The sequence below is a fragment of the Haliaeetus albicilla genome, chromosome Z (genome assembly GCF_947461875.1).
Source record: "Haliaeetus albicilla chromosome Z, bHalAlb1.1, whole genome shotgun sequence".
In the NCBI taxonomy this organism is placed as follows: Eukaryota; Metazoa; Chordata; class Aves; order Accipitriformes; family Accipitridae; genus Haliaeetus; species Haliaeetus albicilla.
In genome coordinates, this window is record NC_091516.1 from 42435282 (window position 1) to 42461708 (window position 26427).

Genomic DNA, 26427 nt, shown 5'->3' on the forward strand with positions numbered 1-26427 from the left:
AAAATAGTAATCTGAGGTATCCTTCCCTCTAGAAAGTCCATTTCTGGTTTTAAAACTTGAAAATAATGAACACATTCTTTTTCATTTAGTTCAAGGTTATCACAGGAACATACTCTAATATAGTCATAGCTTAAAATTATTAAAAAGCATTTGTTTCTGTGTCTGTGTGTTGGAAAACGCTTTTCAAACAAAAAAAACTTTTTTTGATAAAAAGTTTGGGAGATTCTTACCATATTGTACCAAGCACTAACAATAAATTTCTCCTCCATTTCTCTTTGACTTTTTGTTTTTTCATATTCTTTCTATAAAACAAACATCAAAGAAGTGTACATTTAAAACCAAAGCATAATAAAAGTATTGGTCTGTATGTGTATTTCCTCATTCTTTACATCTACCAGGAAACTTGAGGATTACTACCTCCAGCGAATGAAACATTCTGTCCCGCTCCTGCAACTGGTTTTTCAGAGCCTGAATCTCAGGAGCTGCACCCTGGTTCTGCTTAGGATCTAGGGTGCGGATGACCTGTAAGAGAAAACAAGTTTGTTTTAAGTTAAAACCTGCAAAAGCAAGCTAAATGAAGGGAAAGACATCAAGGAATTACAACCTTCTCAGTCAGGTTAAGAAATAAAAAAGTGACTTAAAACATGTCAGTAGTAAGAAATGACACTCTAAAATGAGAAACAGAGGGATGTGCGGTTTTAAGAGGCTGACTCCTGTAAACCAATCTTGACAGCCAGCATGACAGAGGCTCTGCCTCTGAACATCAGCCATGATACATTAGAGCATCTGAACTGGGCTCTCTTTTACAGGACTGTGAAACAAAACTACCAATAGGAAAAAGTGACATTTAAGAGGTTCAGTATCCCAGACTCACATATGCAGTTCCTACCCCTAGCTGCGCTACCCTGGGGCCACAACGGTAGAAACATTTTCTCAAAGGCTCCTCTATAGCTAAGGTTTACCTACCTGTCAGTTCCTCCTGTTTGAGGAAGGACTGCTTCGGTCCTTACAGAAAGATGCCATGATTCACCTACCTGGGGTACCATGTGCTGACATTTCTAGATAGCTCTGTTAAGCCAAGAAGCATTCTGTGGCACATGCATGATCATTATGTTACTAATAATATGAAGGGACACCTGGCTATGTTCGTATGTGGCATCCATCATGGGTAGCATGACTGCTAGCAAACACAGAGCTAAACCAAGAAAAAAATCCAGCAAAATGCCTAGATTCCTAAGCCTTTAATAGAAAATAGCTTAAAACTTTTTAAGAACCTCTGGATATAAAGAAAGAGACTTCACATCTTTTGATTTTTTCCTCCTGTTTTAGAATTGTGTCCAGACACTGAAATAAAACAATGCTTTAAATTTTAGTAAGTAATTTTTACTGAATGGTACAGATTCATAGAAGTGTACTATGTTTCTAAGAAAATACACATTATACCTGGATACAGTTTCTATAGTGGAAGGCTATAATGATTGTACTCACTGTCCCAAAAAAAACCCCAAAAAACACAACAACTAAACCCCCTGAAAGTTGCTAAGAAGATCACAAAAAGCTAACCTAACTAAAATAATTAATGCTACTGTTGTATAAAACACCCTACAATAACACATTACATACAAATAAACAAAACTTATTGGAAAGGGAAATTGTGACTTGTGTCTTTCACTGTAATACTCTGAGACACAGTCAGCAACATAAGATGTAAAAAAGACGTAATTAACAATGATTTGTTTTGATTTCCTGAAGACTTTTGAAACATCTCACAAGAAGTAATTGAGGAAACTACACAGAAATAAAGGAAGGAAGCATCAAGTTTTGCCAAATTAGGAACCTACTTACAGATTCCAATTTAATGATATGCAGCCATAGCAAAGATCTTGATACTACCGTGATCAGATGAAAGACGACACTGGTACGCTTTTAAGAAACTCAAATAAAATATCAAGGTATAGTAAGAGAAGTAATGGGACTATGATTGAGACCACAATATTGCCATTCCAAAGCTGGTAGTATACCCACATCCTCAATATCATACTTAAATATTAGCCACCTTCTCAATAGAAGCATATATTAAACAGTAAAGGCAAAGAGAATGCTGAATATCAGAGAAATGTAACAGCTCTCAAAGGTGGTTCAGTTAAAAAGATCACTTTACTTGGAAAAAGCATCAATAAAAGAGTCCATATTAAAACAGTTTCTGAACCAGTTAGCTAAACCAGAACATGAATAGAAATCAGGGGCAAGCTACAAGCTACATTTATAAAAAAGGGTATCAAATTATCTGCTCCAGGTAAGACAGACATTACTGACTGAGCACCACAAGAAGCCTACACCACCCAGAAACACACATAAACAGATCCAGGCACTTGTGAAGGGAAGAAGCCCAAACTGCCTTTTCCCTCTCTGCCAAACTGATAAAACCAGAGTTTGTTGGTCCAGCTGTGCCTGTACTTGGTGTTACTGAGCTACGCTTCTATGTACAAAGGGGTAGAACTCTTCATGACAACTTTGCCAGAAGTCCTCAAAAGTCTCAGCACAAATGCCAATTTAAAGTACTTTTGCTCACAGAGCTTCCTTCCCTTCAGTTGGTTTAGATAGGTGGTTCTCCAATGCTAAAATACAGCACAGCTATTGCAGTTATTTCTAAACCACCAGTCCTACTATGGACACTGCTTTAGCTGCTCTATACGATTCTCACTCAGACACAGAAGTCCAGAAGAATTTCTGCAAAGAAATAGGTTACCACAGCATTAGAAAGAGTTTAACACCCTCTCCTTGTATCAGTCGACATGAAACATGGTTAAAAAGGTTTGTCTAGGTGGCTCAAAAATCTGTAGCAGTGGGTATACATTTTTACAGATGCATCAGAAGGGCTTATGGATAGGTAGCAAAAGGGGACAGTCATGAACACAAAACCAGGGTAAAATCTTCTGCAGAATTAATCTCTATCACATACCATAACAGTAAGAAGATACAAATAACTCGCTGGACCTTCCTTCTCTTTTATTTGCTAGTGTGTATATAGATACTGCCTTTAATTTTATTCCTGCAGAGCAGACATGTGGTGCAGTCTGTCAGAGAGGGATCATTAACGTGGAACACATATACTTACACTTTTGGCCTTTTCCAAGTATTTTTTGTATCGTTCTTCCATTTGCTTCATTTCCTCCTCCTTTTTTCGTAAAGCTTCTTGTAATTCTTCAATTTTGAGTGCTTTATGTCAGGAGATGCACACATTGGAAAATAACATAATTATGGTTATTTTGATGTTTTTCAACAGACTTTTAAGGCACAGCTAGAATTTATTTCAGTGGAGAAAAGCTAACATAAGGAACCTGATGTAGAAGACACCATAGTTTTAATTATTGAACAGCTCAGAAACACATTAATAATGTGTACTCCTATATAATCTCATGAGATGGCTGTTTTGTACACAAATTTTGCTTTTTTAAAAATTATGAATAAAGAGAAATGGAATCATAAATCAATCCCATTACAGAACACACTTAGAAAATGAGTTTACTAATGAATTACAGATTCCATAATATCTTGGTATTGTAACTCAGATAAATGAGTTTTCTTATTTTATGTAAGAGGAATAATTCTTAACAGGCACAATTCTTGCTTAATCTTCTAAACTGTAACACTGGACACAATTTATCAGACTTGTGACATGAATATACTCAATTTAATTTTTCCCCCTCATTTTCTTAAGCAGCAATGCAGACCAGTAGGACAATTTCATTGCAAAGCCTTTTCTTGTGTTGATACAAGAATATGTCAAGCCACTATTGCTTACACATCTTCTACACATTTTCTCAGATCTCAGGAAAAAAAAATTAAAAAAATCAATTGCATCATCCTGGATCAAATAGCATACAACATCAACGTCTGGTTCTCGGACAAAGTTAGATGATTAGCAATCCTGAGTCCATTTGTTTTGCAGCCTCATTTTGAAACATTCTTTCATGTTTTTCCTAGTTTTCTCTCTAAGTACTCAGAAAACACTAAGCTGGTAACAGCACCAAGTAAGATTTTCATTGATCAGTAAGAAGACCAATAGCAGATGGTCTCTGAGATTGCAAGAATCCATTTTTCAAAACGAGCCATGATTCTTGTTCAATGCCCAAGCATTTTGGCCATATTCAGGATAGTTAAAAGAATCTGAAAAAATAATTCACACACATTTCCTGAGTGTGGAAAGAATGGAATAAGGTACAACTATTTTTATTTTACCAGGACAAAAGATCAGACTTGGATTTTTAAAAAGCAACTTGTAATTTCAGTAAACTAAAGACAGAAGCCTCAATATACCCTAATGTTTAGAAGCTAGCAAGTCAGAAGACTGCTATTACACTCGCACTGAAGCTTATCAAGTACGTTAGGATTTTGTGTTTATTAGCCACTCATGAAGTCCCTGGACCTTGTTTCCAAGTGTTCTAACATTTCATAAGATGTGGAATTTATAACATATTCTGCCATTTTAGCTCAGCACAAAGGAAAATTCTTTTTGAATACAGAATGTATGTAACGAATACTGAACTGATATTTCTATCTTCCTCGATGTCTTTATAAATAAAACTGCTTTGGCACAAACCAGAAAAGCTGCCATTAGTTGCAATCTTTTACCTTGTTCTATAATAAGCAGGCATGAAAAAAACAAATCTACCTCCTTCAATACTTCTCAGGAAAAAGGTAGCATTAATGTGCTGAAAAACAACTGGATGCTGGGTTCTGGATACCATCTGACCAATACGACATATATCCTACATTCTCTTTGACCAGTGTCCGAAAATTTTCTGAAATTACAATGCAGTTCTGGAAACACACTGAAGGAATATATATTGGCAGTAAAAATAACCTGGTGATGGTGGCAAGGATCTCCTAAATTAGGGTCTTAAGAGACATGATAGTTCTGAACAGCTGAGGTTCAATGACAGGTATGACAGTGACTCAGTATTTCTATGGCCATTGTCATTTCTTACTATGGTGGTCTCTAAAATGTCATCCCCTGCATTGCAAGTTTTAGAAACATCTTTTTGGTCACCATAGCTTCCAGAGAAATTAACAACATATGTATCATTGCCATTTAAAATGTACGTTTTCTTTATCTAGCATCTCCTATAGATATTATAATTAAAGACGTTGCACATGAAATACTTTACAAAGAAAAGAAATGGACTGCACAGGTAACTCACAACTGTTATTGCATCTTGGTTCCAAATCCTCAATAATAGCTCGTTTTTTCTGTAGCTCATTGTTAGCTTCGTGGAGCTTCTCACTGTTACAAACCATGAAAGTACATATTGTTTTCACAATATTGTTACTGTGCTTGAATGAACATTAAGCAATCAGATAGTGATATATTTCTGAAAGCACGATTGATTTTTGCTGTGGGGCATGAGAACAAGTGACAATGTCACTGTGGAAATATTTGTTAAATAAGCTGAAAAACATAACAGTGTATGGAGAACTGTAACACCAAACAGCTTCATTCTCAGTAATTATAAACTTAATTTAGAATTACAGTTAATTGTACAATGCATGCCTAAAACAAATACTCGTAATTGAGACTACATTGAGGAAGAATGGCTAAACCCAAAGGAAACAGAAACTACTTTTTTTTTTTGCAAGCCAGTCAAAAAGCAAACAGCTCTTTGCATGTTAGGGAAGTAAGAGATGCAGAAATAGCAGAACAAAATGATAACACTTCCTAAAATGTTACCTTTTATGCCATAACATATACTAAAAAGTAAACAAATTAGTTTTGTTTACATTAACAGACTTTCCTCAGAACAAAACTCCTCTTGAGTAAAGATTTACACAACATTAAGCAAAGTTTTCTAACCACCGCAAAATGATGGTTCCTTCATCACTTACTGTTTTCACAAAGGCTTTCTATGAGATGAAAATAGTATCTGAACAGCATATTTCCAAACATTCCTGTGTTATTTAATTTCTCTTAGTTGTATATTTTCCAGATACATGATTAATGACTGTCTGCCTTCCTTACCACATGGAAAACACATCATTTCAAATGGCAAACAAAATAGGCAAACAAAATACTTACAGATGTTCTTCAAGTTTCTTTTTCAGAAGAATTGACTAGAATAGAAAGTTAAATGTTTTATTTTAATATATGGCAGAGCTTTAACATAATTTCAAAATTATTTTGAAACATGTCATTTTAACATTCTAACCAAAACCCAAATTTTTACTTCACTCAGTTTTAGATCACAGCTGTAAAGCCATCCTCTGTGGTAGCAATCCTTCTCTCCACAGCTGTGTGACTTTTCTGAAATTACAGTGCTTTATAACTTTACAAATATTTTCCCAGGAACTAGGTCAATAAAAGCAAGATCCATAAATGACAACATTCTATGGCTGTTGTTTTAATTTCTTCAGTACTTTTTTAATTAGACTTAATAAATTAACCTGATATCAGACAGTGCAGCAAAATTTGCTAGAAGAGCTGTCCTACCAATATTGCAATGCAATTTGCATGAAGACATGTAGCAAATTAGTTGAAGTAAATTCCTGTCCCCATAGAAACTAAAGGGAGTAGAGTGTTTATGACTGGAGTATAGCAGAAATTTTACCCTTTTTCTGTTTCTCATCCTTGTTTGTTTCTGACTGGAGTATAGCAGAAATTTTACCCTTTTTCTGTTTCTTATCTTTATTGATTACAGATACATAAAAATTACCATACAACTTACAGTGTTCCACTTCCTGGTTAAATCACATTTTGATAAGCTCTCTGAATAAAAGCTTCAAAGTAAATTTTATTTTAATTTTAAACTCACTTCATACACAGTGAGTCTCTTTCAAAAAAAATAAACCCAATAAATGTCTATAAACTGAAAGTAGTGTTAAGTAAATAGAAAGCCATACTCACAATAGCCTTGAGCAGAAGCCCATGCCAAGAAACAGAGATGACATTAGTATAAAGCAAAACAGCAGCCAACAGAAGAAACTATTTAGAAAGTCATGAACAGAAAAAGTTAAAGCTATGCATTTTTTCACGCATGTGCATTTTTCTCCTCTGTTCTCATGAGCAGTTTCATCCTGTAACATTTTCTAAAACATATCACTAAAAACAAAAATATAAAAATAGTAAAGAAGCACATTTGCAAATCATTGTGTTTAAAAACCAGAATTTCAAAGGAGAGGAACCGCTATTTTGGAAAGTAATTTCAAAACAAAAATCATAAAAGTAACAAAACAGGAGAAAATATGCAGTTTATTGGGCTACAACCAAAATTAAGAGATGCATGTGTTTTTGTGGAGCGATTCTGAATTGTGTTACTGCCACACAGATTGAATACAAGACAACTGTAGAATATTTAAATCAGAAACTGCCTTTTTGGCTTCTATTTATCCTGTACCAATCACATTGGAGGTCTAGCATGTGACTGATGGTCCAGAATGCCATCAAAATATAAGATAATCAACAAAATTACTTCATTGCTTCTCCTCCAATGGTCTTTCAGTAAAGATCTAGACACCTGGCCAACAGAGACAATTACCATGTGCACTCAAAAAAGCTTTTAGCTTTGTTATAGTGTAAATACGTCAAAATACTGTCTTTGATCACATTCCTGGGTGATGCTTTTTCATTATTTCAAAGTAGGATTTCCTTATCACACTATAGGAAAAGGGAGGAGCACATAAAAACAAGCCAGCATGACTCTACTGACTTCAGAGCCAGAAATCTGTAGCAGCTAAGGATCTGCAGGTTTTGTCCATTTGGTTTTATTCTTTTGCAGTCCTCTGAACAACTGTGGCAACACCACCTTTTCTGTAACAATAAATGTTTGTATGCATCTTTCATGGTCACAAAGCATTTGAACTGGCACCATCATTTATGTCTGATCATTTAGGGGACTACAGGTAGGTTTGGACAAAAAAGGGAAAAGTTGGCAGCAGTGCCTATTTTCCTAAGGTAAGAAAATAAAAATTGAACTCAGCTTTTCTTTTGGGACCCTTGTATTGCACTTAGGTTTAGCTTTGAACAGACACAACTACTTGTCAACATTGGTGTATTTTCATATGTATTATTCACATAGTACCAGCACTGTTGTGGGAGTAACCACTCTCCCATCTAGACAGATCATATGTTCTCACAGGCAAGAAACTAACAACAATAAACAGCACACACAATTAAAAGAAGCAGGACTGAGTTTATCCAGAGTAATTTACCCAAGACATGAGATTAGGGAAAAGAATAAAAGCTAAAATGTGCTATTTTAGCCACCCAAAGATCCTGTATATACTTGTAGCAAGGCAGATAAATTCAAATAAATTACTCTAGAAATGGGCAAACATTATTTTTTTTTTTTCCCTGAAGTCTCAGTTAGCTTCAAACACACATATCCAAATCCTCTGCTCCTAAAAAATAATTACTGTAATTGTTGTTCTCTCATAGGAAGACCAGTCTCTTAAAAAAAATCCCAATTAAAAAAAAAAGGTTTATCTAATTTTGAGCTAGTTTTACATGTAACTTCATTCAAATGTTTTATCTGTTCATAATGGAAGAATATTTCTATGAGAAAACTGTAAAAATCAGCAAATGCACACTCGCCATTTTGCTTTTTCGTCCCACTGCTAACAAGTTCCACCTACAAAACACCAGGAAAAAAAATAGTTACTATGGTGTGGTTTTAGAAAACAGGTATCCTCCCCAGTATTTAATTGTTGCCTTTCTTTTACATTAAAAAAACTACAGAAATAAAGTCTTTTTCCTGGAAATTACTTTCATGCTTAAAGAAGCCAAAGGAACAGGTCTGTCCCCTTTTTGAGGGCAAAGTTTGGTTTTGTTCTGCATGTTAAGGCCACAGGCAGATGGCTAGGCTCTGGCTTGAGGTTAAGCTAACGTAGCGGGGTGAGGGAAGCCATGGCACATGACTTGAGAAAATTGCTTGATGAGACTGCTAGCACTGTGAGAATATGAGAGAAGTTATAAACAGTGCCATGAGAGATGGTCAGATTTCACAGATGCTGAGAGTAATCATAGAATCATAGAACAGTTTGGGTTGGAAGGGACCTTTAAAGGTCATCTAGTCCACCCCCCCTGCAATAAGCAGGAGCATCTTCAACTAAGTCAGGTTGCTCAGAGCTCTGTCCAACCTGGCCTTGAATGTTTGATGCCCAGGGATGAGGCATCTACCACTTCTCTGGGCAACCTGTTCCAGTGTTTCACTAAACAAGCAAAGTGGCTGAACTTCACAAGTAACCATACGTAACAGAGTTTTGAGGACCTTTTAGGGAGGTCAGGAGGACTTAGTAACTGTATCAGTAACAGCATATAAGGCCAAGATTGCATATGTAACAGTATGAGAAACACCAGATGTGGTATGGATTTAGCAAGACTAGGTCTAGTGGGGTAGAAGTAATTAAAGGCAGGTTGTTTATAGAGGAAGGGATTAGGGCAGAGAAAGGGAGAACAAGGTGACAAAAGAGAGTGATAATAAGGCAAGCTGTTCAGGGTACCTGCTGAGCCCTACACATGACCACTGCATTCTGGAGGACAATAAATCAAACCTGTTATTCTGACCACACCAGGCATGTCTGAGTTGATTCTGTAGTCTGGAAGACTGGTGTAAGGAGGCCTTTCCCTGGCTAGGAAGGCAACAGCCAGGGTGAACTAATCATGCATCTCAACAGGATGCGTCAGTTCCCATTATAGGCCTAATGGCACTGATACCGTCCTAACATCCGCCTTCCACTGCACTTCAATACAAAATCAAAACTGCTTCCCCATGTGGACTGAGGCAGCAGCATGTATCATTGCAATGATACTTGCCTGGGTTAGGATAGTGCTTTTACTACTTTTTGGGAAAGCCTAAAAATTACTTCAACTTTGAAAACAAACTAAACTAAAAAAACCCTCCAAGCCTTCATCATACATTTCTGGACTGAATACAAATGGGATCTTCAGTTGTCTGGGTTGAGCATATTTACAGTATAAGCATACAAAAATACGGATTTCAGTGCACTGTTGTAGATAAGTAGTGGAAAACAGAGGAAACATGCTGAAAGTGGTGCATCAACAAACTGTATGCCATGTCTCTCCTTATCCTTTTTCTCATGCTTCTGAAGAATCACTCTTTTTGTAAGTATATCTTAAGTGTAACTCAGGTGGTCCCAGCACTTCCATCTACTTGAGCAGCTGGGTTTAATTCCAAGGTTTGCTCTGCTTTCTGTGGGAGACTGGATGAGGTGTCCATACTGCACAGGTTCTTGCAGCCTCAATACTTCTCTGAGTCTATACTCTCTCTTTTGCTTCTTTAAGAGTAAATGAAATCCTACACACCAAACTCAGCAAAAGAGGCCATGGGATTAGTGCCTATAAATCACCACTGGCATGGTCAGACAGACGCAGAAGCCAGGAATGCAGCAACTGCATCATGAACCTGCCAGCTCTCACTTGACAAGGGCTGCCTGGTACACATAGCAGGCTGTACCGCAGTGTTGCAATGGTGGTGTTTTGCTGTTAACAGAATCATCTCAGATGATGCCTACATAGGCTGCAACCAGTCCTGTAAGTGAGCTGCAGACACATCCTAAATTACTGTCCAAACCAGCACCTCATAAAGGGACACAATAAAAATTGCAGTATATAAAGCTGAATTCAATTAGATAGTGATCACTTAGAATACTCAGTATCTGAGAATAATTTTTTCATATTCTTGTTCACCCTGAAAAGTCTTATTTTGGCCATTAACCAAGACAACAATGAATATCTCAGAATCACATAATAGTATGGACCTATTTTAAAATGCATTCTAAACCGCATTTTAAATTACTTAGGAAAATAATCGTAGTTGAACTCGGCTTAGGTGGTTTACTTTCATACCATTTATTCTGAAAATTAAAAGGATAAGCTAAATTAAACAGACTCTTAAATGAAAATAAGTATCTAGTAAGAACTTTCACTGTTTTATATATATTAGTTAAAACAAAACCACAAAAATAGAAAGCAACACATTACAATTTGTTGCCAATTAGCAACACAATACACTGAGATTGTGAGCATACACTGTGCACGTACAGTCCAGCAAATCACTGATTTCAAGAAAGTTCTAGAGCTTCTTCTCTCAAACATAGGAGATGGCAAACAGTTTTTGAGTGGAAGACTGAAAGTTGTTTTCCACACTAACTCTGCCAAAATGTGTATCATTACATTAAAAATAAATTTAACTCCGTATACAGAAACAGAAAATACTGCATTATGTTGAGGGCCTAATTATTTGACTTTTTGTTTGTTTGTTTTGGCCTGCCTGGCTTCTTGCATTACAAGATACATTTACATCCACAATTACAGAGCTTCCACTGGCAGGAAAGGCTTTAACTTTCATTAAGGAAACTAAACCAAAAATAACTTCAGATACTTTATTAAGACATGAAGAATTAACATTTTCTTAATTCCCTGAAAAACTCTCTATTCTAATTAAATAAATTTAATGTTAAGTTTACTATTGAAAGAAACACAATTAATCAAATAAAACATATTTGACACCTTCTCTGCATAAGATGGTTTTCTTTTCTAGACAAATGCCTTACTATGTCTTACATCCTATTTAGAGAATCACTACTTAGTGATAAGACCATACGAGTAAATATGGAAAACTATGAGAAATCGCCATTTGCATAATTCTTTTACATATTTTCTTTACAAAAAGATGAAAGTTTCAAAAATGGTAACTACTTGAATGTAAGTTTCATGTACATTTCTACTTACATCTTCAGCTTTTGAACCTTGATCCTGCAAAGATTTTTGTAGTTCTTCAACCTGGGACTGCACTTCTAGAAGTCTCTGATTTACCAATCTAGGAAACAGATAATATTTTGGTTTTCAGAAAAAACGAAACTGCAAGAGGAAGCCTGAGATTTCTAGTGTTCAGTGTTTTCAGGTCATCCACACATGACCTGATGCAATACTATATTTTATTCACAGAAAATTTACAACAGTAGTTAGAGCATACAGCAGTTCCAGAGATTATAGCCTCCAGTCATCCAGAACGTTCCAATACTCTTCGAAGACAACATAAATGGATATATTAAGAAATCATTTCTGTATACATGAAACAAGAGTTTCTAACAGTCAGTTTTACTGTGTAAGAGCTACTAGCTTACTGCTTTTACACACTCAAAGAGTCCTATAAACCTGTAGGCTGGAAGGGATCTCCATAGGTTGTCTAAATCCCCTCCTCCTTAAAGCAGGTGCACTCATAGCAGATTGCTGGGAACCACATCTAGTCCAGGTTTGGACACCTTTAAGGATGGAGGTCTGACAATCTCTTTGGGCGTCTCTCCTAGAGCTCAGACCCATACTCCATATTGTGTCTGTTGCCTCTTGTCCTTTCACTGTCAATCTCAATGAATAGTCCGTCTCCCTCTTTTTGACACGTTCCCATCACGTAGATGTAGATCACACTATTATCTCCTCTATGCCACCTTTTTTTTGGCCCGAACAAGCACAGCTCTCAGTCTTATGCCTCACACCACATGCTGCAGCATCCCTCCTTAGCAGTATTCTTCTGCATTCCTGTACATCCATGTCTTTCTAGTACTGGGGAATCCAAAATTATATGCTACATCCAGATGTGATCTCATAAGTACTGATGAGAGGGAAAGGATCATTTTCCCAGACTGCCCGCCTGCACCCTGGTGAAGACAGCCCACATCACAGTCAGCTGCAAGGTCCTCAGCTGACACATCCTCCTTTGCTGCCCACTGGGACCCCAGGGCTTTTGCAGCAGAGCTGCTCCCCAGCCTACTGGTCCTAGCCAGCATTGTCAGGCTCCTCCCAGCCAGGGATGGGGCTCCTGTCAGCTCATTTCTATGAACTGCTGAGTTCTTCTGAATAACAGCTCTCCCTTTCAGCATACCAATCACTCCTCCCAAAGTGGTACCATTCTCAAACTTGCTGAGAGTATAGTCCCTCCCATCAGGTAAGTTGTTAATAAAGGTGATGAACAGCATTGGTCCTGGCACTGATGCCCAAGGAACTGGTTGCGAGTTGGATTTTGTACCACTGATGATAAAGCTTTAGGCTCACCTGTCCAACCAATTTTCCACTCACTTTATTGTCCACTTAGACTATATCTAACCATTCTGAACATCAGGATACTATGGGAGACTATGTCAAAGGCTTTCATAAAGCTAAGTATGGTCCACTGTTTCACCCTTCTTCACACAGGCAGTGGTCTCATTGTTAAGACAACTGGATTAGGTAGGTATGATTTTCCCTGAATAAATTCATGTTGGCCCTTCCCAATTACTTTCTTATCCCTCATGTGGCTGGAAACAGATTTCAGTTGAGCTTGCTTTGTGAAATTCCCAGAAAATGAGCTGTGGCTAACCAGTCTGTGTAGTTCTCCAGACTCTCTTTCTTGCACTTCTTGAAGGTGAGTGCAGTATTTACCTTTTCTCAGGCTTCAGGAACCTTCCGCAGTCAAAGAGGAAGAGTAGATAGAGAGCAGTCTCACAATATGATCAGCCAGCTACCTTAGCATGCTCAGATGCATGCTGTCTGGTCCCATGGACATCTGTGTGCTGACTGGCTTAATCTAGCAGGGTCATCTAGAGCGCGTTGCCCAGGAACACGTAGTGTTGGGTTTTAAATACCTCCAAGGATGGAGACAACCTCTCTGGGCAACCTATTCCAGTGTTCAGCAACACGCCCAGTAAAAAAAATATGTTCTTACATCTAGATGAAATTCCATGTGTTTTAATTTCTGCTCACTGCCTCTTGCTCTGTTATTGGGCATCACTGTGAAGAGTCTAGCTCCACCTCCTTTAGTCCCTCTGTGCTGGTTTTGGGTGGGATAAAGTTAATTTTCTTCATAGTAGTTAGTATGGAGCTATGTTTTGGATTTGTGCTGGAAACAGTGTTGATAATGCAGAGATGTTTTCATTTCTGCTGAGCAGCACTTACACAGAGTCAAGGCCTTTTCTGTTTCTCACACCACCCAACCAGCAAGTAGGCAGGGGGTGCACAATAAGTTAGGAGGGGACACAGCTGGGACAGCTGACCCCAACTGACCAAACGCATATTCCAGACCATATGATGTCATGCTCAGCATATAAAGCTGGAGGAAGAAGAAGGAAGGGGGACATTTGGAGTTACGACGTTTGACTTCCCAAGTAACCATTACGTGTGCTGGAACCCTGCTTTCCTGGGGATGGCTGAACACCTGCCTGCCGATGGGAAGTGGTGAATGAATTCCTTGGTTTGCTTTGCTTGTATGTGCAGCTTTTGCTTTACTTATTAAACTGCCTTTATCTTAGCCCACAATCTTTCTCACTCTTACCCTTTTGATTCTCTCCCCCATCCCACTTTGAGGGAGGTCAGTGAGTGGCTGCATGGTGCTTAGTTGCTGGGTGGGCTTAAACCATTACACTCTCCCATCAGATATTTATAAACGTTGATAAGATCTGCCCTGAGCCTTCTCTTTTCCAGGTTACATAGTCTCTATCCCTCACACTCTCCTTATATGAAAGATGTTGCAGTCCTGTAATCACATCCTTGTGGCCTTTCACTGGACTGACTCCAGTAAGTCCATGTCCTTCTTGTACTGGGGAGGTCAGTATTGGACACAGTACAGTCAAAAGTATATGGCATTGTTAGGAAAGTCAATTGAAACAGAGGACAAAACTTCTTACCTGTTTTCTGTCTCCAATTCATTCTTCCGCAAGTTTGCATCATCAAGAAGGCTCTGCAACAAGGCAATCTTTTCGTTGTCAGAACCTTCTTGGTTCAACTTTAACATCTTGTTCTCATGCTGAAGGCGAATGAGTTTCTCCCTAAACACATAAAATACAATTTTGTACAAAAAGTATGCCAGTCTCTATAAAGAAGAAAACAGTTTACCACAGGAGGTGTAAATATAACGTAAAGATCATCTTTACCTCTTTAAGGGAGACAGTTCAAACAACAATCATGTCTTCAAACCCCCAAATAGAAACCTGATTAAAGGAGTTGTAATTGTAGAAAGCACAACACAAGGAAGCTGCCTGAGTGCCTCTGTAAGATCTCAGAGGACAGCTGAACAGATTTAGTTAGAAAGTGGAAAATGCAAAGCTTGGTGCAAAGTGTTAAGGGAGGCTGTAATCTCAGCTGTCACTGAACTACTGCATGAACCTGGCAAGTCACTTCTACCCTGTTGCTCTGTTTTCAAAGAATCATAGAACCATTTAAGTTGGAAAAGACCCTTCAGATCATCAAGTCCGACCGTTAACCTAACACTACCAAATCTACCACTAAACTATGTCCCTATAAGCCACATCTACATGTCTTTTAAATACCTCCAGGGATGGTGACTCTACCACTTCCCTGGGCAGCCTGTTCCAGTGCTTGACAACCCTTTCGGTGACGAAATTTTTCCTAATATCCAATCTAAACCTTCCCTGGCACAACATGAGGATTTTTCCTCTTGTCCTATCACTTGTTACTTGGGAAAAGAGAGTGACACCCACCTCGCTACAACCTCCTTTCAGGCAGTTGTAGAAAGCGATAAGGTCTCCCCTGAACCTCCTTTTCTCCAGGCTAAACAACCCCAGTTCCCTCAGCTGCTCCTCATAAGACTAGTGCTCTAGACCTTTCACCAGCTTCATTGCCATTCTTTGGACGCCCTTGAGCACCTCAGTTTCTTTCTTGTAGTAAGGGGCCCAAAACTGAACACAGCATTCAAGGTGCAGTCTCACCAGTGCCAAGTATCATAGAATCCTAGTGTCCTGGTTTCATCTGGGATAGAGTTAATTGTCTTCCTAGTAGCTGGTACAGTGCTATGTTTTGAGTTCAGTATGTGAAGAATGTTGATAACACTGATGTTTTCAGTTGTTGCTCAGTAGTGTTTTGTCTAAAGTCAAGGATTTTTCAGCTTCTCATGCCCAGCCAGCGAGAAAGCTGTAGGGGCACAAGAAGTTAGCACAGGACACAGCCAGGGCAGCTGACCCAAACTGGGCAACAGGGTATTCCATACCATGGGACGTCACATCTAGTATAGGAACGGGGGGGAGTGGGGTGGGGAATCGCCACTTCGGGGACTAGCTGGGTGTCGGGTGAGTGACGAGCAATTGCACTGCGCATCGTTTGTATATTCCAATCCTTTTATTATTGCTGTTGTCATTTTATTAGTGTTATCATTATCATAATTTGTTTCTTCTTTTCTGTTCTATTAAACCGTTCTTATCTCAACCCATGAGTTTTACTTCTTTCCCCAACTTTCTCCCCCATCCCACTGGGTGTGGGTGGGGAGCGAGTAAGCGGCTGCGTGGTGCTTAGTTGCTGGCTGGGGTTAAACCACAACACATAAAATCATTTAGGTTGGACAAGACCTTTAAGATCATCGAGTCCAACCGTCAAACCAACACCATCATGCCTATTAAACCATGTCTTGAAGTGCCACATCTACGTGTTTTTTGAACACCTTCAGGGATGGTGACTCCACTACTTCCCTGGGTAGCCTGTTCCAACATCTGACAACCCTTTCAGTTAAGAAATTTGTTTTAATATCCAAGCTAAACCTCCCCTGGTGCAACCTGAGGCCATTTCCTCTTGTCCTATCACTAGTTACTTGATAGAAGAGACCAGTACCCACTTCACTACAACCTCCTTTCCCGTAGTTGTAGAGAGCAATAAGGTCTCCCCTCAGCCTCCTTTTCTCCAGGCTAAACAAGCCCAGTTTCCTCAGCTGCTCCTCATAAGACTTGTGCTTCAAGTCCTTCACCAGCTTTCTTGCCCTTCTCTGGACACACTCCAGCAACTCAATGTCTTTCCTGTAGTGAGGGGCCCAAAACCAAACAGTACTCAAGTTGCGGCCTCACCAGTGCCGAGTACAGGGGAACAATCACTTCCCAGCTCCTGCTGGCCACACTATTTCTGATGCAGGCCAGGACGCCATTGGCTTTCTTGGCCACCTGGGCACACCGCTGGCTCATATTCAGCTGGCTGTCAACCAGCACACCCAGGTCTTTTTCTGCCGGGCAGCTTTCCAGCCACTCTTCCCCCAGTCTGTAGCGTTTCATGGGGCTGTTGTGACCCAAGTGCAGGGCCCAGCACTTGGCCTTGTAGAACCTCATACAATTGGCCTCGGCCCATCGATCCAGCCTGTCCAGATCCCTCTGCAGAGCCTTCCTACCCTCAAGTAGATCAACTCTCCCTCCCAACTTAGTGTCATCTGCAAACTTGCTGAGGGCACACTCCATCCCCTCATCCAGATCATTGATAAAGATATTAAACAGAACTGGCCCCAGTACTGAGCCCTGGGGAACACCACTTGTAAGCAGCTGCCAACTGGATTTAACTCCATTCACCACAACTCTCTGGGCTTGTCCATCCAGCCAGTTTTTTACCCAGTGAAGAGTACACCCGTCTAAGCCATGAGCCACCAGCTTCTCAAGGAGTGTGCTGTGAGAGACAGTGTCACAGGCCTTACTAAAGTCCAGGTAGACAACACCCACAGCCTTTCCCTCATCCACTAGGCAGGTCACCTGGTCATAGAAGGAGATCAGGTTGGTCAAGCAGGACCTGCCTTTCATGAACCCATGCTGACTGGGCCTGATGCCCTGGTTGTCGTGCACATACTGTGTGAGTGCACTCAAGATGAAAGTACAAAGGGACAATTCCCTAGTCCTGCTGGCCTTGCTATTTCTGATACAAGCCAGGATGTTATTGGCCTACTTGGCCACCTGGGCACACCGCTGACTCATGTTCAGCTGGCTGTCAACTAGCACCCCGTGAGAGACTGAAAGAGTTAATGTCTCAAACATTGTGGTGGGGCAAGTTCTTCAATGAACCTTGCATAACAACGAACAATGCATAGCAAGGAACCACAGGTGAAAAGAAGCCAGTCAGCACAGATCAGCACAGGACATCAGCAACAGGAGGGGAGGGCTTGCTGAAGGGTGCACAGCTCCATAGCAGCTCTGTGTTTTGATATGCTGTTGTGACATGCTGAGCCGGGCAGCTCACCATGCATGGCCAAAGATCAAACAACAGTCATGTCTGCAGGGAAGGAGAAGTTACTCCCCAAACGACCTCCAAGCCCACTGACCCACTTCCCAAAGGTTCGGGAAGCACAAACCATGCATGACACCTAATTAGCCAAATGAGTTCAAGTGCACACCTGAAGGAGGGGCAAGAACATTATAAAAGGTCACAAACTGAAGGCCCACATGTGCGCACCCTCCAGAACTGGACGCCTAGGCTGACTGGACCAACACTGGACCCAGGACTGGTGAAATATTTCTCTTTTCTTTTCCTTTTTCTCTCTGTCTTGCTCTCCCTTTCTCCTTCCTCTTTCATGATCCCTACACTTCATCCCTTTAAGACATAAAACCGTTGACCAAGTCTGGGACTAGGAATGGATCCAGCTACCCCTAGGCTCTTCTCTGAGGAGTCTAGAAAACAAGGGGGTCCACTCTGAACCTTGTGACTCAATGGGAGGGATCTCTTTCTTCCCTGAATGGATGTATATGGTTACCACGGGTTACATGGTTTACTGACTTAGTTTCATGCCAATTCCTGTTGTGAGAAACTCCGCCACCTACCATTATGCCTCCCAAGTTCAGGTTACTTCTGCCACGAATAAAATGTTTAACTGATCATTTGGTGTCATTTCACCTTAATTTAGCCCGAGGGAATTCTGAACTCAGCACACCTCCCTGGTCCGTCCAGCCTGGGTCATGACACACCCCCAGGTCCTCTTCCACCAGGCAGCTTTCTAGCCACTCTTCCCCAAGCCTATAGTGTTGCATGGGGTTGTTGTGACCCAAGTGCATGGCCCAGCACTTGGCCTTGCTGAACTTATAGCAGTTGGCTTTGGCCAATTGATCCAGCCTGTCCAGATCCCTCTGCAGAGCCTTCCTACCCTCATGCAGATCAACCCTCCCTCCCAACTTGGTGTCATCTGCAAACTTGCTGAGGGCACACTCCATCCCCTCATCCAGATCATTGATAAAGATATTAAACAGAAATGACCCCAATACTGAGCCCTGGGGAACCTGCCAGCTGGATTTAACTCCATTCACCACAACTTTTTGGGCCAGGCCATCCAGCCATTTTTTTTTACCCAGTTTATTCAGAAAAATGCTGTGGGAAATGGTGTCAAAGGCTGTACTAAATTCCAGGTAAACAACATCCACGCCATTTCCCTCATCCACTTTCCCTCATCCATCCTGTCACAGGAGATCAGGTCAGTCAAGTAGGACCTGCCTTTCATAAACCTATGCTGACTAGGCCTGATCACCTGGTTGTCCTGTACATGCTGTGTGATAGCACTCAGGATGATCTGCTCCATAACCTCCCCCAGCACCAAGGTCAGGCTGACAGATCTGTAGTTCCCTGGATCCTCCTTCTGTCCCTTCTTGTAGAGGGTGTCACTTTTGCCAACCTCCAGTCAACCGGGACCTCCCCAGTTAGCCAGGAATGCTGGTAAGCAATGCAAAGTGCCTTGGTGAGCACTTCTGCCAGCTCCCTCAGTACCTTTGGGTGAATCCCATCCAGCCCCATAGACTTGTGTGTGTCTAAGTGGTGCAGCAGGTTGCTAACCATTTCCCCTTTGATTATGGGGGCTTCATTCTGCACTTCTTCCCTGTCTTCCAGCTCAGTAGGCTGTGTACCCTGAGAACAATTGGTTTTACTATTAAAGACTGAGGCAAAGAAGATGTGAGATACCGAGAGACTGGCAACCATTTTGTCTCAAAAGCAGGTAGCTGCAAGCAGCCAAAACAGGACGTGCCCTGTGGAAGTGGGGCAGTGAACTGTTTTGAAAGGCTTTCTAGCAGTTGTGCCTGGAAGAGGCTTTCTGGCAACTGTCCTTCTGTGAAGCTTTCTAGTGGTTGCATTTTGGACGTTTTATCACAGGTTTGGACTTTTGGCACGGGCCCTTACCACGGCACTTGTGTAAACAAATTAAATGGGATAAGGGGGCATCAGCACCCCCCTCACCCCCTACTCCCTCCTCAAGAACTTTCAAGAAAACCCCACAACACATGCGCAAAAGGCTCTTGGACGACGGTATGGGGGGGGGGGGGGGGCGGGGAACAACCAACCCCCGGGTGTGAGCCTGCTGCCTGAGGAATCCAGGGAGCTACTACTGAGACTTTCCTCACTGGATCCAAGAGTGGTGATACTTAACACTCCTTTTTTTCTCTTTCTCTCTCTCTTATCTCTTCTCTTCCTCCTACCTTGTTGTTAGGGATTTAGCCACACTTGTGTTTTAAGTCAACATTAAATAAAACATATTTCAAGCATTTAGGAGCCACTGTCATGACTCCTGCCCTGGGATTTGCCAAGTGAAACAGGGTGTTGAAATTTTCCCTGTCTCTCCTGAGTCACTGTCGTGACTCCTGTGTGCAGCAATGGAGTATCTAAAAGATCGCCTCCCCTACACCCACCGAGTGGGACAAGACAGAAGGCATTAAGTAGCTCAGCCTTTTCCTCATCCCTTGTCACTATGTTTCCCCCTGCATCCAATAAAGGATGGGGATTCTCCTTAGCCCTCCTTTTGTTCTGAATGTGTTTATAGAAATATTTTTTATTGTCTTTTATGGCAGTAGCCAGATTAAGTTCTAGCTGGGCTTTGGCCCTTCTAATTTTCTCCCTGCATAACCTCATGACATCTTTGCAGCCTTCCTGAGTTGCCTGCCCCTTCTTCCAAAGGTCATAAACTCTCTTTTTTTTCCCCTGAGTTCCAGCCAAAGCTCTCTGTTCAGCCAGACTGGTCATCCTCCCAGCCAGCTTATCTTTTGGCACATATGGATGGCCTAATCCTGTGCCTTTCAGATTTTCTTCTTAAAGAATGTCCAGCCTTCCTGGACTCCTTTGCCCTTCAGACTGCCTCCCAAGCAACTCTCTCAACCAGGCCCCTAAACAGGCCAAAGTCTGCCTTCTGGAAGTCCAAGGTAGCAGTTTTGTTAAACCCCCTCCTTACTGCTCTAAGAATCGAAAACTATCGTTTCATGATCACTGTGCCCAAGATGGCCTCAAACCATCACATCACCCACAAGTCCTTCTCTGTTCACAAACCAGTCCAGAAGGGAGCCTTCCCTAGTTGGCTCACTCACCAGCTATGTCAGGAAGTTATCTTCCACACAATCCAAGAAACTCCTGGACTGTTTCCTCTCTGCTGTATTGCATTTCCAGCAGACATCTGGTAAGTTGAAGTCACCCATGAGAAGAAGAGCTAGCAACTGTGAGACTTCTCCCAGCTGCTTATAGACTATTTTGTCTCCCCCTTCATCCTGGTTGGGTGCTCTAAAACAGACTTCCACCATGATATCTGCTTTGTTGGCCTTCCCCCTGATTCTTACCAATAAACACTTAACTCAATCCACCCTTATCAAGCTCCAGACAGTCAAAACACTCCCTAACATACAGGGCTACCCCCATCACCTCTCCTTCCTTGCCTATCCCTTCTGATGAGTTCATAGCCATCCATTACAGCACTCCAGTTGTGTGAGTCATCCCACCATGTTTCCATGATTGCAACTATATCATAGTTTTCCAGATGCACAATGGCTTCCAACTTCTCCTGTTTGTTGGCCATGCTGCATGCATTGGTGTAGATGGGCTATCAATCCTGCCACCTTTTTTGGGGGAGAAACCCTAATTCCTATGTGACTGTTCTCTGGTGCTTCCTTGGTTTCTAACACATCAACAACTCTTATGTCTTTGCTGCCACATGCATCTCCACACTCCTCACCTCCACTGAGATTACTAAGGTTTTGCGCACATTAGTACAGGGACATTTCAAACGTGCTCATCGTGGAGCAGGCTGAAGGACCTTGCTAGCACACCATCCATCAAACATTGGCATGCCGCCCCCAGGCTTATCTCTAGTGAGCCTGGTTTTACCCCCTTCCCCCTTCAAATCTAGTTTAAAGCTCTTTCAATGAGCCCTGCTAACTCCTAATATCACTTAACTTGTTGATTTCCTCAGGTGCAGCTGAGAAGCCACAGACTGAATCAGCCTCATGAAACCTCCCATTTGGTCTGCAAGTCTTCTCTGTGAGATGGAGAAAGGTACTTAAGCACAGACCCAGGCTCTGCCACCATGGAGAGAACAAGAGAGCAGTAGTAGCTGCTCCTATGGGGGGGCTGCCTTGTGCAGTCTTCCCCCTTCATCAGCAGAAGCAGCAGCCCAGACCTCCAGATCAGGAAGTTCCAGTCCTACAGCAGCCACTGCTACTGTCCACCTGTATCAGATAGGCATGGAGGCCAAGTCTGGCAGCTGCAAACAGTCCACATTGATGTATGTTTGCATAAAATCCAGAATTTATCTTCAGGAGCCAAAGATGAAAAGTCAGTGAAACCACAGGCTATGCTTGGATATTTAGGGTCCTGTTCTCTCTCACACAATCATGTGGAAAGTTTATGCAGTAACTCCATACTTCACTAACACTGCCTCAAAACGTTATTCTTCTCTTTTGTTGTTTCTGAACAAAACTAAAAAGAATTGCTCTTGTACTAAGGTGCAGCAGCACAGCTGGAAGGAAAACAAATCTTTCATTATTAGTTTTCTAGAAAGATATTATTTTACTACTGAACAGTATGTTTTGACTCATATTGAGCTTTCCAAGTGGTAAAATACTGTATCAGTATTGATAGAGATAAAAGAAAAGATTTCCTGAAGACCTAACAGATTTCTGAGATACAACTGTCTTGAAAACTTTTAGCATTATGGCAAGGCTAAACACAGCCTGCAACATCTTAAGACACAGTGATTTTCAGCTCTGCCACTGCTGTTCCTTCTTTTAATAGATTGTAAACATTTGGCATGATACAAAATGGAATTTATAATCTACACTTCACAATTTCAGTCATTTTTTCTTTGTACAACATGTTCAACAACATGGTCTTGTTACAAACATTTTTGTCCATTAATGCACATATAAGCTGCAGTTATATGAAGTCTGGAGGAAAAGAAGAGGCACAATTGTGAGGATAAAGGGGTTTCTTGTTTTCCCTTTTCTTTGGAGCACAATACAAACTCAAAGTGATGACAACTGAATTTTGTCTTAGGCATAACAGCTCCTGTCATGCAGAAATCCAAAAGGAGAAAAAAACCAAACATTAACTGCAGAAACTTTCTAACACTGAAAACTAACTAATCATCTATGGGTACATGGTAAAGGTTAGTAAAACAAAGCACGCATTAGCTTACTTTATTTCAGGAGTAACAATTTCTGCTGCTAAACTGTCTGAAGGCTCTTGTCTTCCCAAAGGCATCAATCCTGGGTCAGGAAAAGTAAAAAAACATTAGCAAGCAGACCAGTAACTTTCTTTAAAAGACCAGAAGCAAACATTGTTCTAGAAGTTTACAGCTTTAGAGTAATGCTAGACAATGGAAAATGACACAAAGCCAGGCTACAGCGAGACAGACAAGCACAATTTTATTTGGAGAATAATCATTACTTCTGTCTTCATCCAGTCTGATGAAGTAGTTTTGTGGTGAATTTTCTACTCATTAGCTTATCTAAGAACTACAAAGCTGTGCAACATTACACATAGAAATAAACTGCAACACATGAAACATCATACATACGTGACAATACTTAATATCTCTCCAAAGAAAATTGTGTCACTACACAGAAATCAGAAATACATTATAAAAACATCACACTGGGGAGGAGATTAACATTTCTCATTGACTGAAATAACTGAAGTTTTCAAATGCTTACAAAGTTGTGAAGAGCTGAAGCAGCTTTTCACTGCTGATCTTAGAGGAGCTTAAATTTATTCTGTGCTAAACAAAAGCGCATTCAAGACTCTCCAGAAAAGTCCTGTAAACTTTAGAAAAGATGCATTTAATCTCATTTGTTTTTTACCTGTAGTAGTGAGTTGACCCTCCTGAGCTTGTACACATCTAAGCTCTTCAATAGTTTCTTTCAAAGAATCCCTTTCTGTTCTTAACCTCTGAATAATTGGAAAGAGAATGAATATCAGTCTTGGTGCCACAAATTCATTTTTAACAGCACGTAAGTCACTAAAAGTCACAGCCTTCAACACTTTAAAAATAATGTAATGCAACTCTAAAGATAATTTTCAAATTAAGGCATTTCAGTCTATTTCATAACAGAATAAATATAACCATAAATATAATACATTCCACGTGAACAGTGGGGAGGGGGGGAGTTGGGAAGGGTTACTGCTCTGCATTACACTTACAGGGGTAAAAATATCAGGGTATAAGCTTACAAAATCAAGACATTAGTGACACAAAGTTCTGGTACCAGGTAGTAAACAGCAGCTACTGAGGCCACTCAGCAATCCTCCTTTTCCCCTCATTGGGACTGATTGCAAGGGAAAAGGAAGTGAATTAAGAGACTGTAGCTTTTTCCCTCACCAAGAAACCAAGGTTTAGCCAGGAATGAAATAAAAAGCAGGTGAGTACACAGTCAACATAAAGAAACCGCATTAACTTCATTTTGTTTGTCTTTCAACAGTGAAAATGTGAGCAGCATTTCCACATCCACTTTCACCAGCATCTTAGCTATGGAAGAAAACCAGTTGCTTGAGGCTCAATCCAAAGAGAACTGAAGAACAGGACTGGACCACCTTGGGATCTAGACAGATGGGCTCTTCAGTAACATCAGGCAAATACTCTCCCAATTTGGCACAAGTCCCCATTTGGCAAAAAATGAGAATCTGCAGGTAGCATCAAGTTTTTGTCCAGAAGGTTGTCAAGACCAAAAATGAAAGGAGAAAATGGCAACTATGTAAAGATCCAAGTTGTAGATTGCTCCAAAATCAGATATGTCCAGGTATGAAGTTGTATCAGCTGACAGCTCCTTGCATTTCATCCTATTAACAGTGTGATTCAGATATATTTCATATTTCAGCCCAAATGGATCCAGGACTTGGAATCCCTTTGGCAAAGAACATTTTGGTGAGGTGTGACAGAGGCTTCTGCCGTATTTCTGAATCTGGCAGGGTGAACTCTGGTGCAACTGTCAGAACAATCTGAATAAAGTGTACATTCTGTTAGCACTGAAAGTCATTTCACAAACCCCACAGATGAAAAACCTGTTTTTACCATAAATACTACAGAAGAGCCACACAGAGGAGCACTCAAATTCAGTGGCTGAAAGCAAGGATTCTGCAGTCTGCTACCGTCAGTCAGAAAACACTTAAGTTGATTAATCAAAAGCCAGAATATTTTAATGAATAGAAAAAGCTCTAGGGCTTCATTTGCACACTGCAAAGTCAAGTCATCAAATTACCTTAGTACTTAACACACAACACAACACAGAGGTGAAGTTCCAAGCTACATAGCTGAAAGATATCAAACAGGCTACCACACTTTGCCAGAACATAAAGACAGGGATAAAATCAATTTCAGCCAACTGTTTCCAAAATACAACTGACAAGATACCACTAAGTAGCTTGTGACCTGTGTTGAGCAACCTTACTGATACATATGTGACAACAGAAACAGAAAGAGTAGGTAACACAGGTAGTGAATCACTAATTCAAATGTTGAGAGACTTCAGCTGTAATCTACTTCTCACAGGTGCATAACAGTTTAAAAGAATGTATTGAAAAACATTTGCCCCCAAAAATGCTATTTGCCAGGGGATAAAACAGAATACTATAGGATGGCCTGCAATTCAGATCCTTTGTGCAAGTGAAATGGTCCACCAAGCAATGGGTAAGCCACAGGCACAACCTTACCATTGTCAAACATAACAAAACTGGAAAACCAAACATTAAATAAAGAGCAGGAAAGAAAGCCAAAGCACAGTATGACCACAGTTATTATGGGCAGTCCAATCTGAACTGAATGGCAGATGGAAGTGATAGCAAGGACAAGTGTCCACAACAGTTTGAAAATCTAATAAAATATGGAAATCAAAGACCTATGAATAGACAATAACTAAAAATTTCCAGTTCAAATGCTATTCAAGAGCAGGGGCAGGAAATTTTGGAAAGAATTGGACAGGAAATATGACTATTGAGGTAAAAGCCTACAGAGACTGACTAATGGATAGATGGACTTAGCTACTTAAAACAAGTCTAAGAAATTGCTAACTCAAAGTGCTGGCCTTGGTTTGAAGTAGTTTGAGGCATCTGTGTATACATTCCTAAGAAACAAGCCGAAATAAACTGGTGAGAAACAATAGTGTGCAAGAGAAGTCTGAAGGATCAGTCTTGGCAAGAGAGGACAGAGCAATTAATCGCAGAATCACTTGCAGAAAATGACAGGAAGGGAATAAACTGGTATCCATTCTGTGTGTTCCATGTTGGCAGTACAAGATAGATCAACAAGGAGCTGTCATAAAAAGGCAAGATTGCCATAAAGGACACATCCCTCCCTCTACATGACTCCTAAGCCTCTTGCTGCAGTAGTCATGACTCCACAAAGAGAAGCATGCTGATGGTACCTCAAAGAATGCTTTAGAAAAAACACAACA

General features: G+C 40.6%; 1 protein-coding gene across 4 annotated transcripts in view; it reads right to left on the minus strand.

Annotated features, from left to right (window-relative positions):
- Positions 1-26427, minus strand: part of HOOK3 (hook microtubule tethering protein 3) — a 104530-nt gene that overhangs the window by 14293 nt on the left and 63810 nt on the right. For all 4 annotated transcript variants that reach the window (XM_069776764.1, XM_069776765.1, XM_069776762.1 and 1 more), the window contains 9 exons: positions 23842-23929; positions 23178-23247; positions 14674-14814; positions 11747-11834; positions 6077-6111; positions 5205-5287; positions 3119-3219; positions 418-522; positions 231-302 (listed from right to left, as the gene is read on the minus strand). In XM_069776764.1, the coding sequence (XP_069632865.1) occupies positions 231-302; positions 418-522; positions 3119-3219; positions 5205-5287; positions 6077-6111; positions 11747-11834; positions 14674-14814; positions 23178-23247; positions 23842-23929 (783 nt within the window). The remainder of the gene's footprint in view (positions 1-230; positions 303-417; positions 523-3118; positions 3220-5204; positions 5288-6076; positions 6112-11746; positions 11835-14673; positions 14815-23177; positions 23248-23841; positions 23930-26427) is intronic.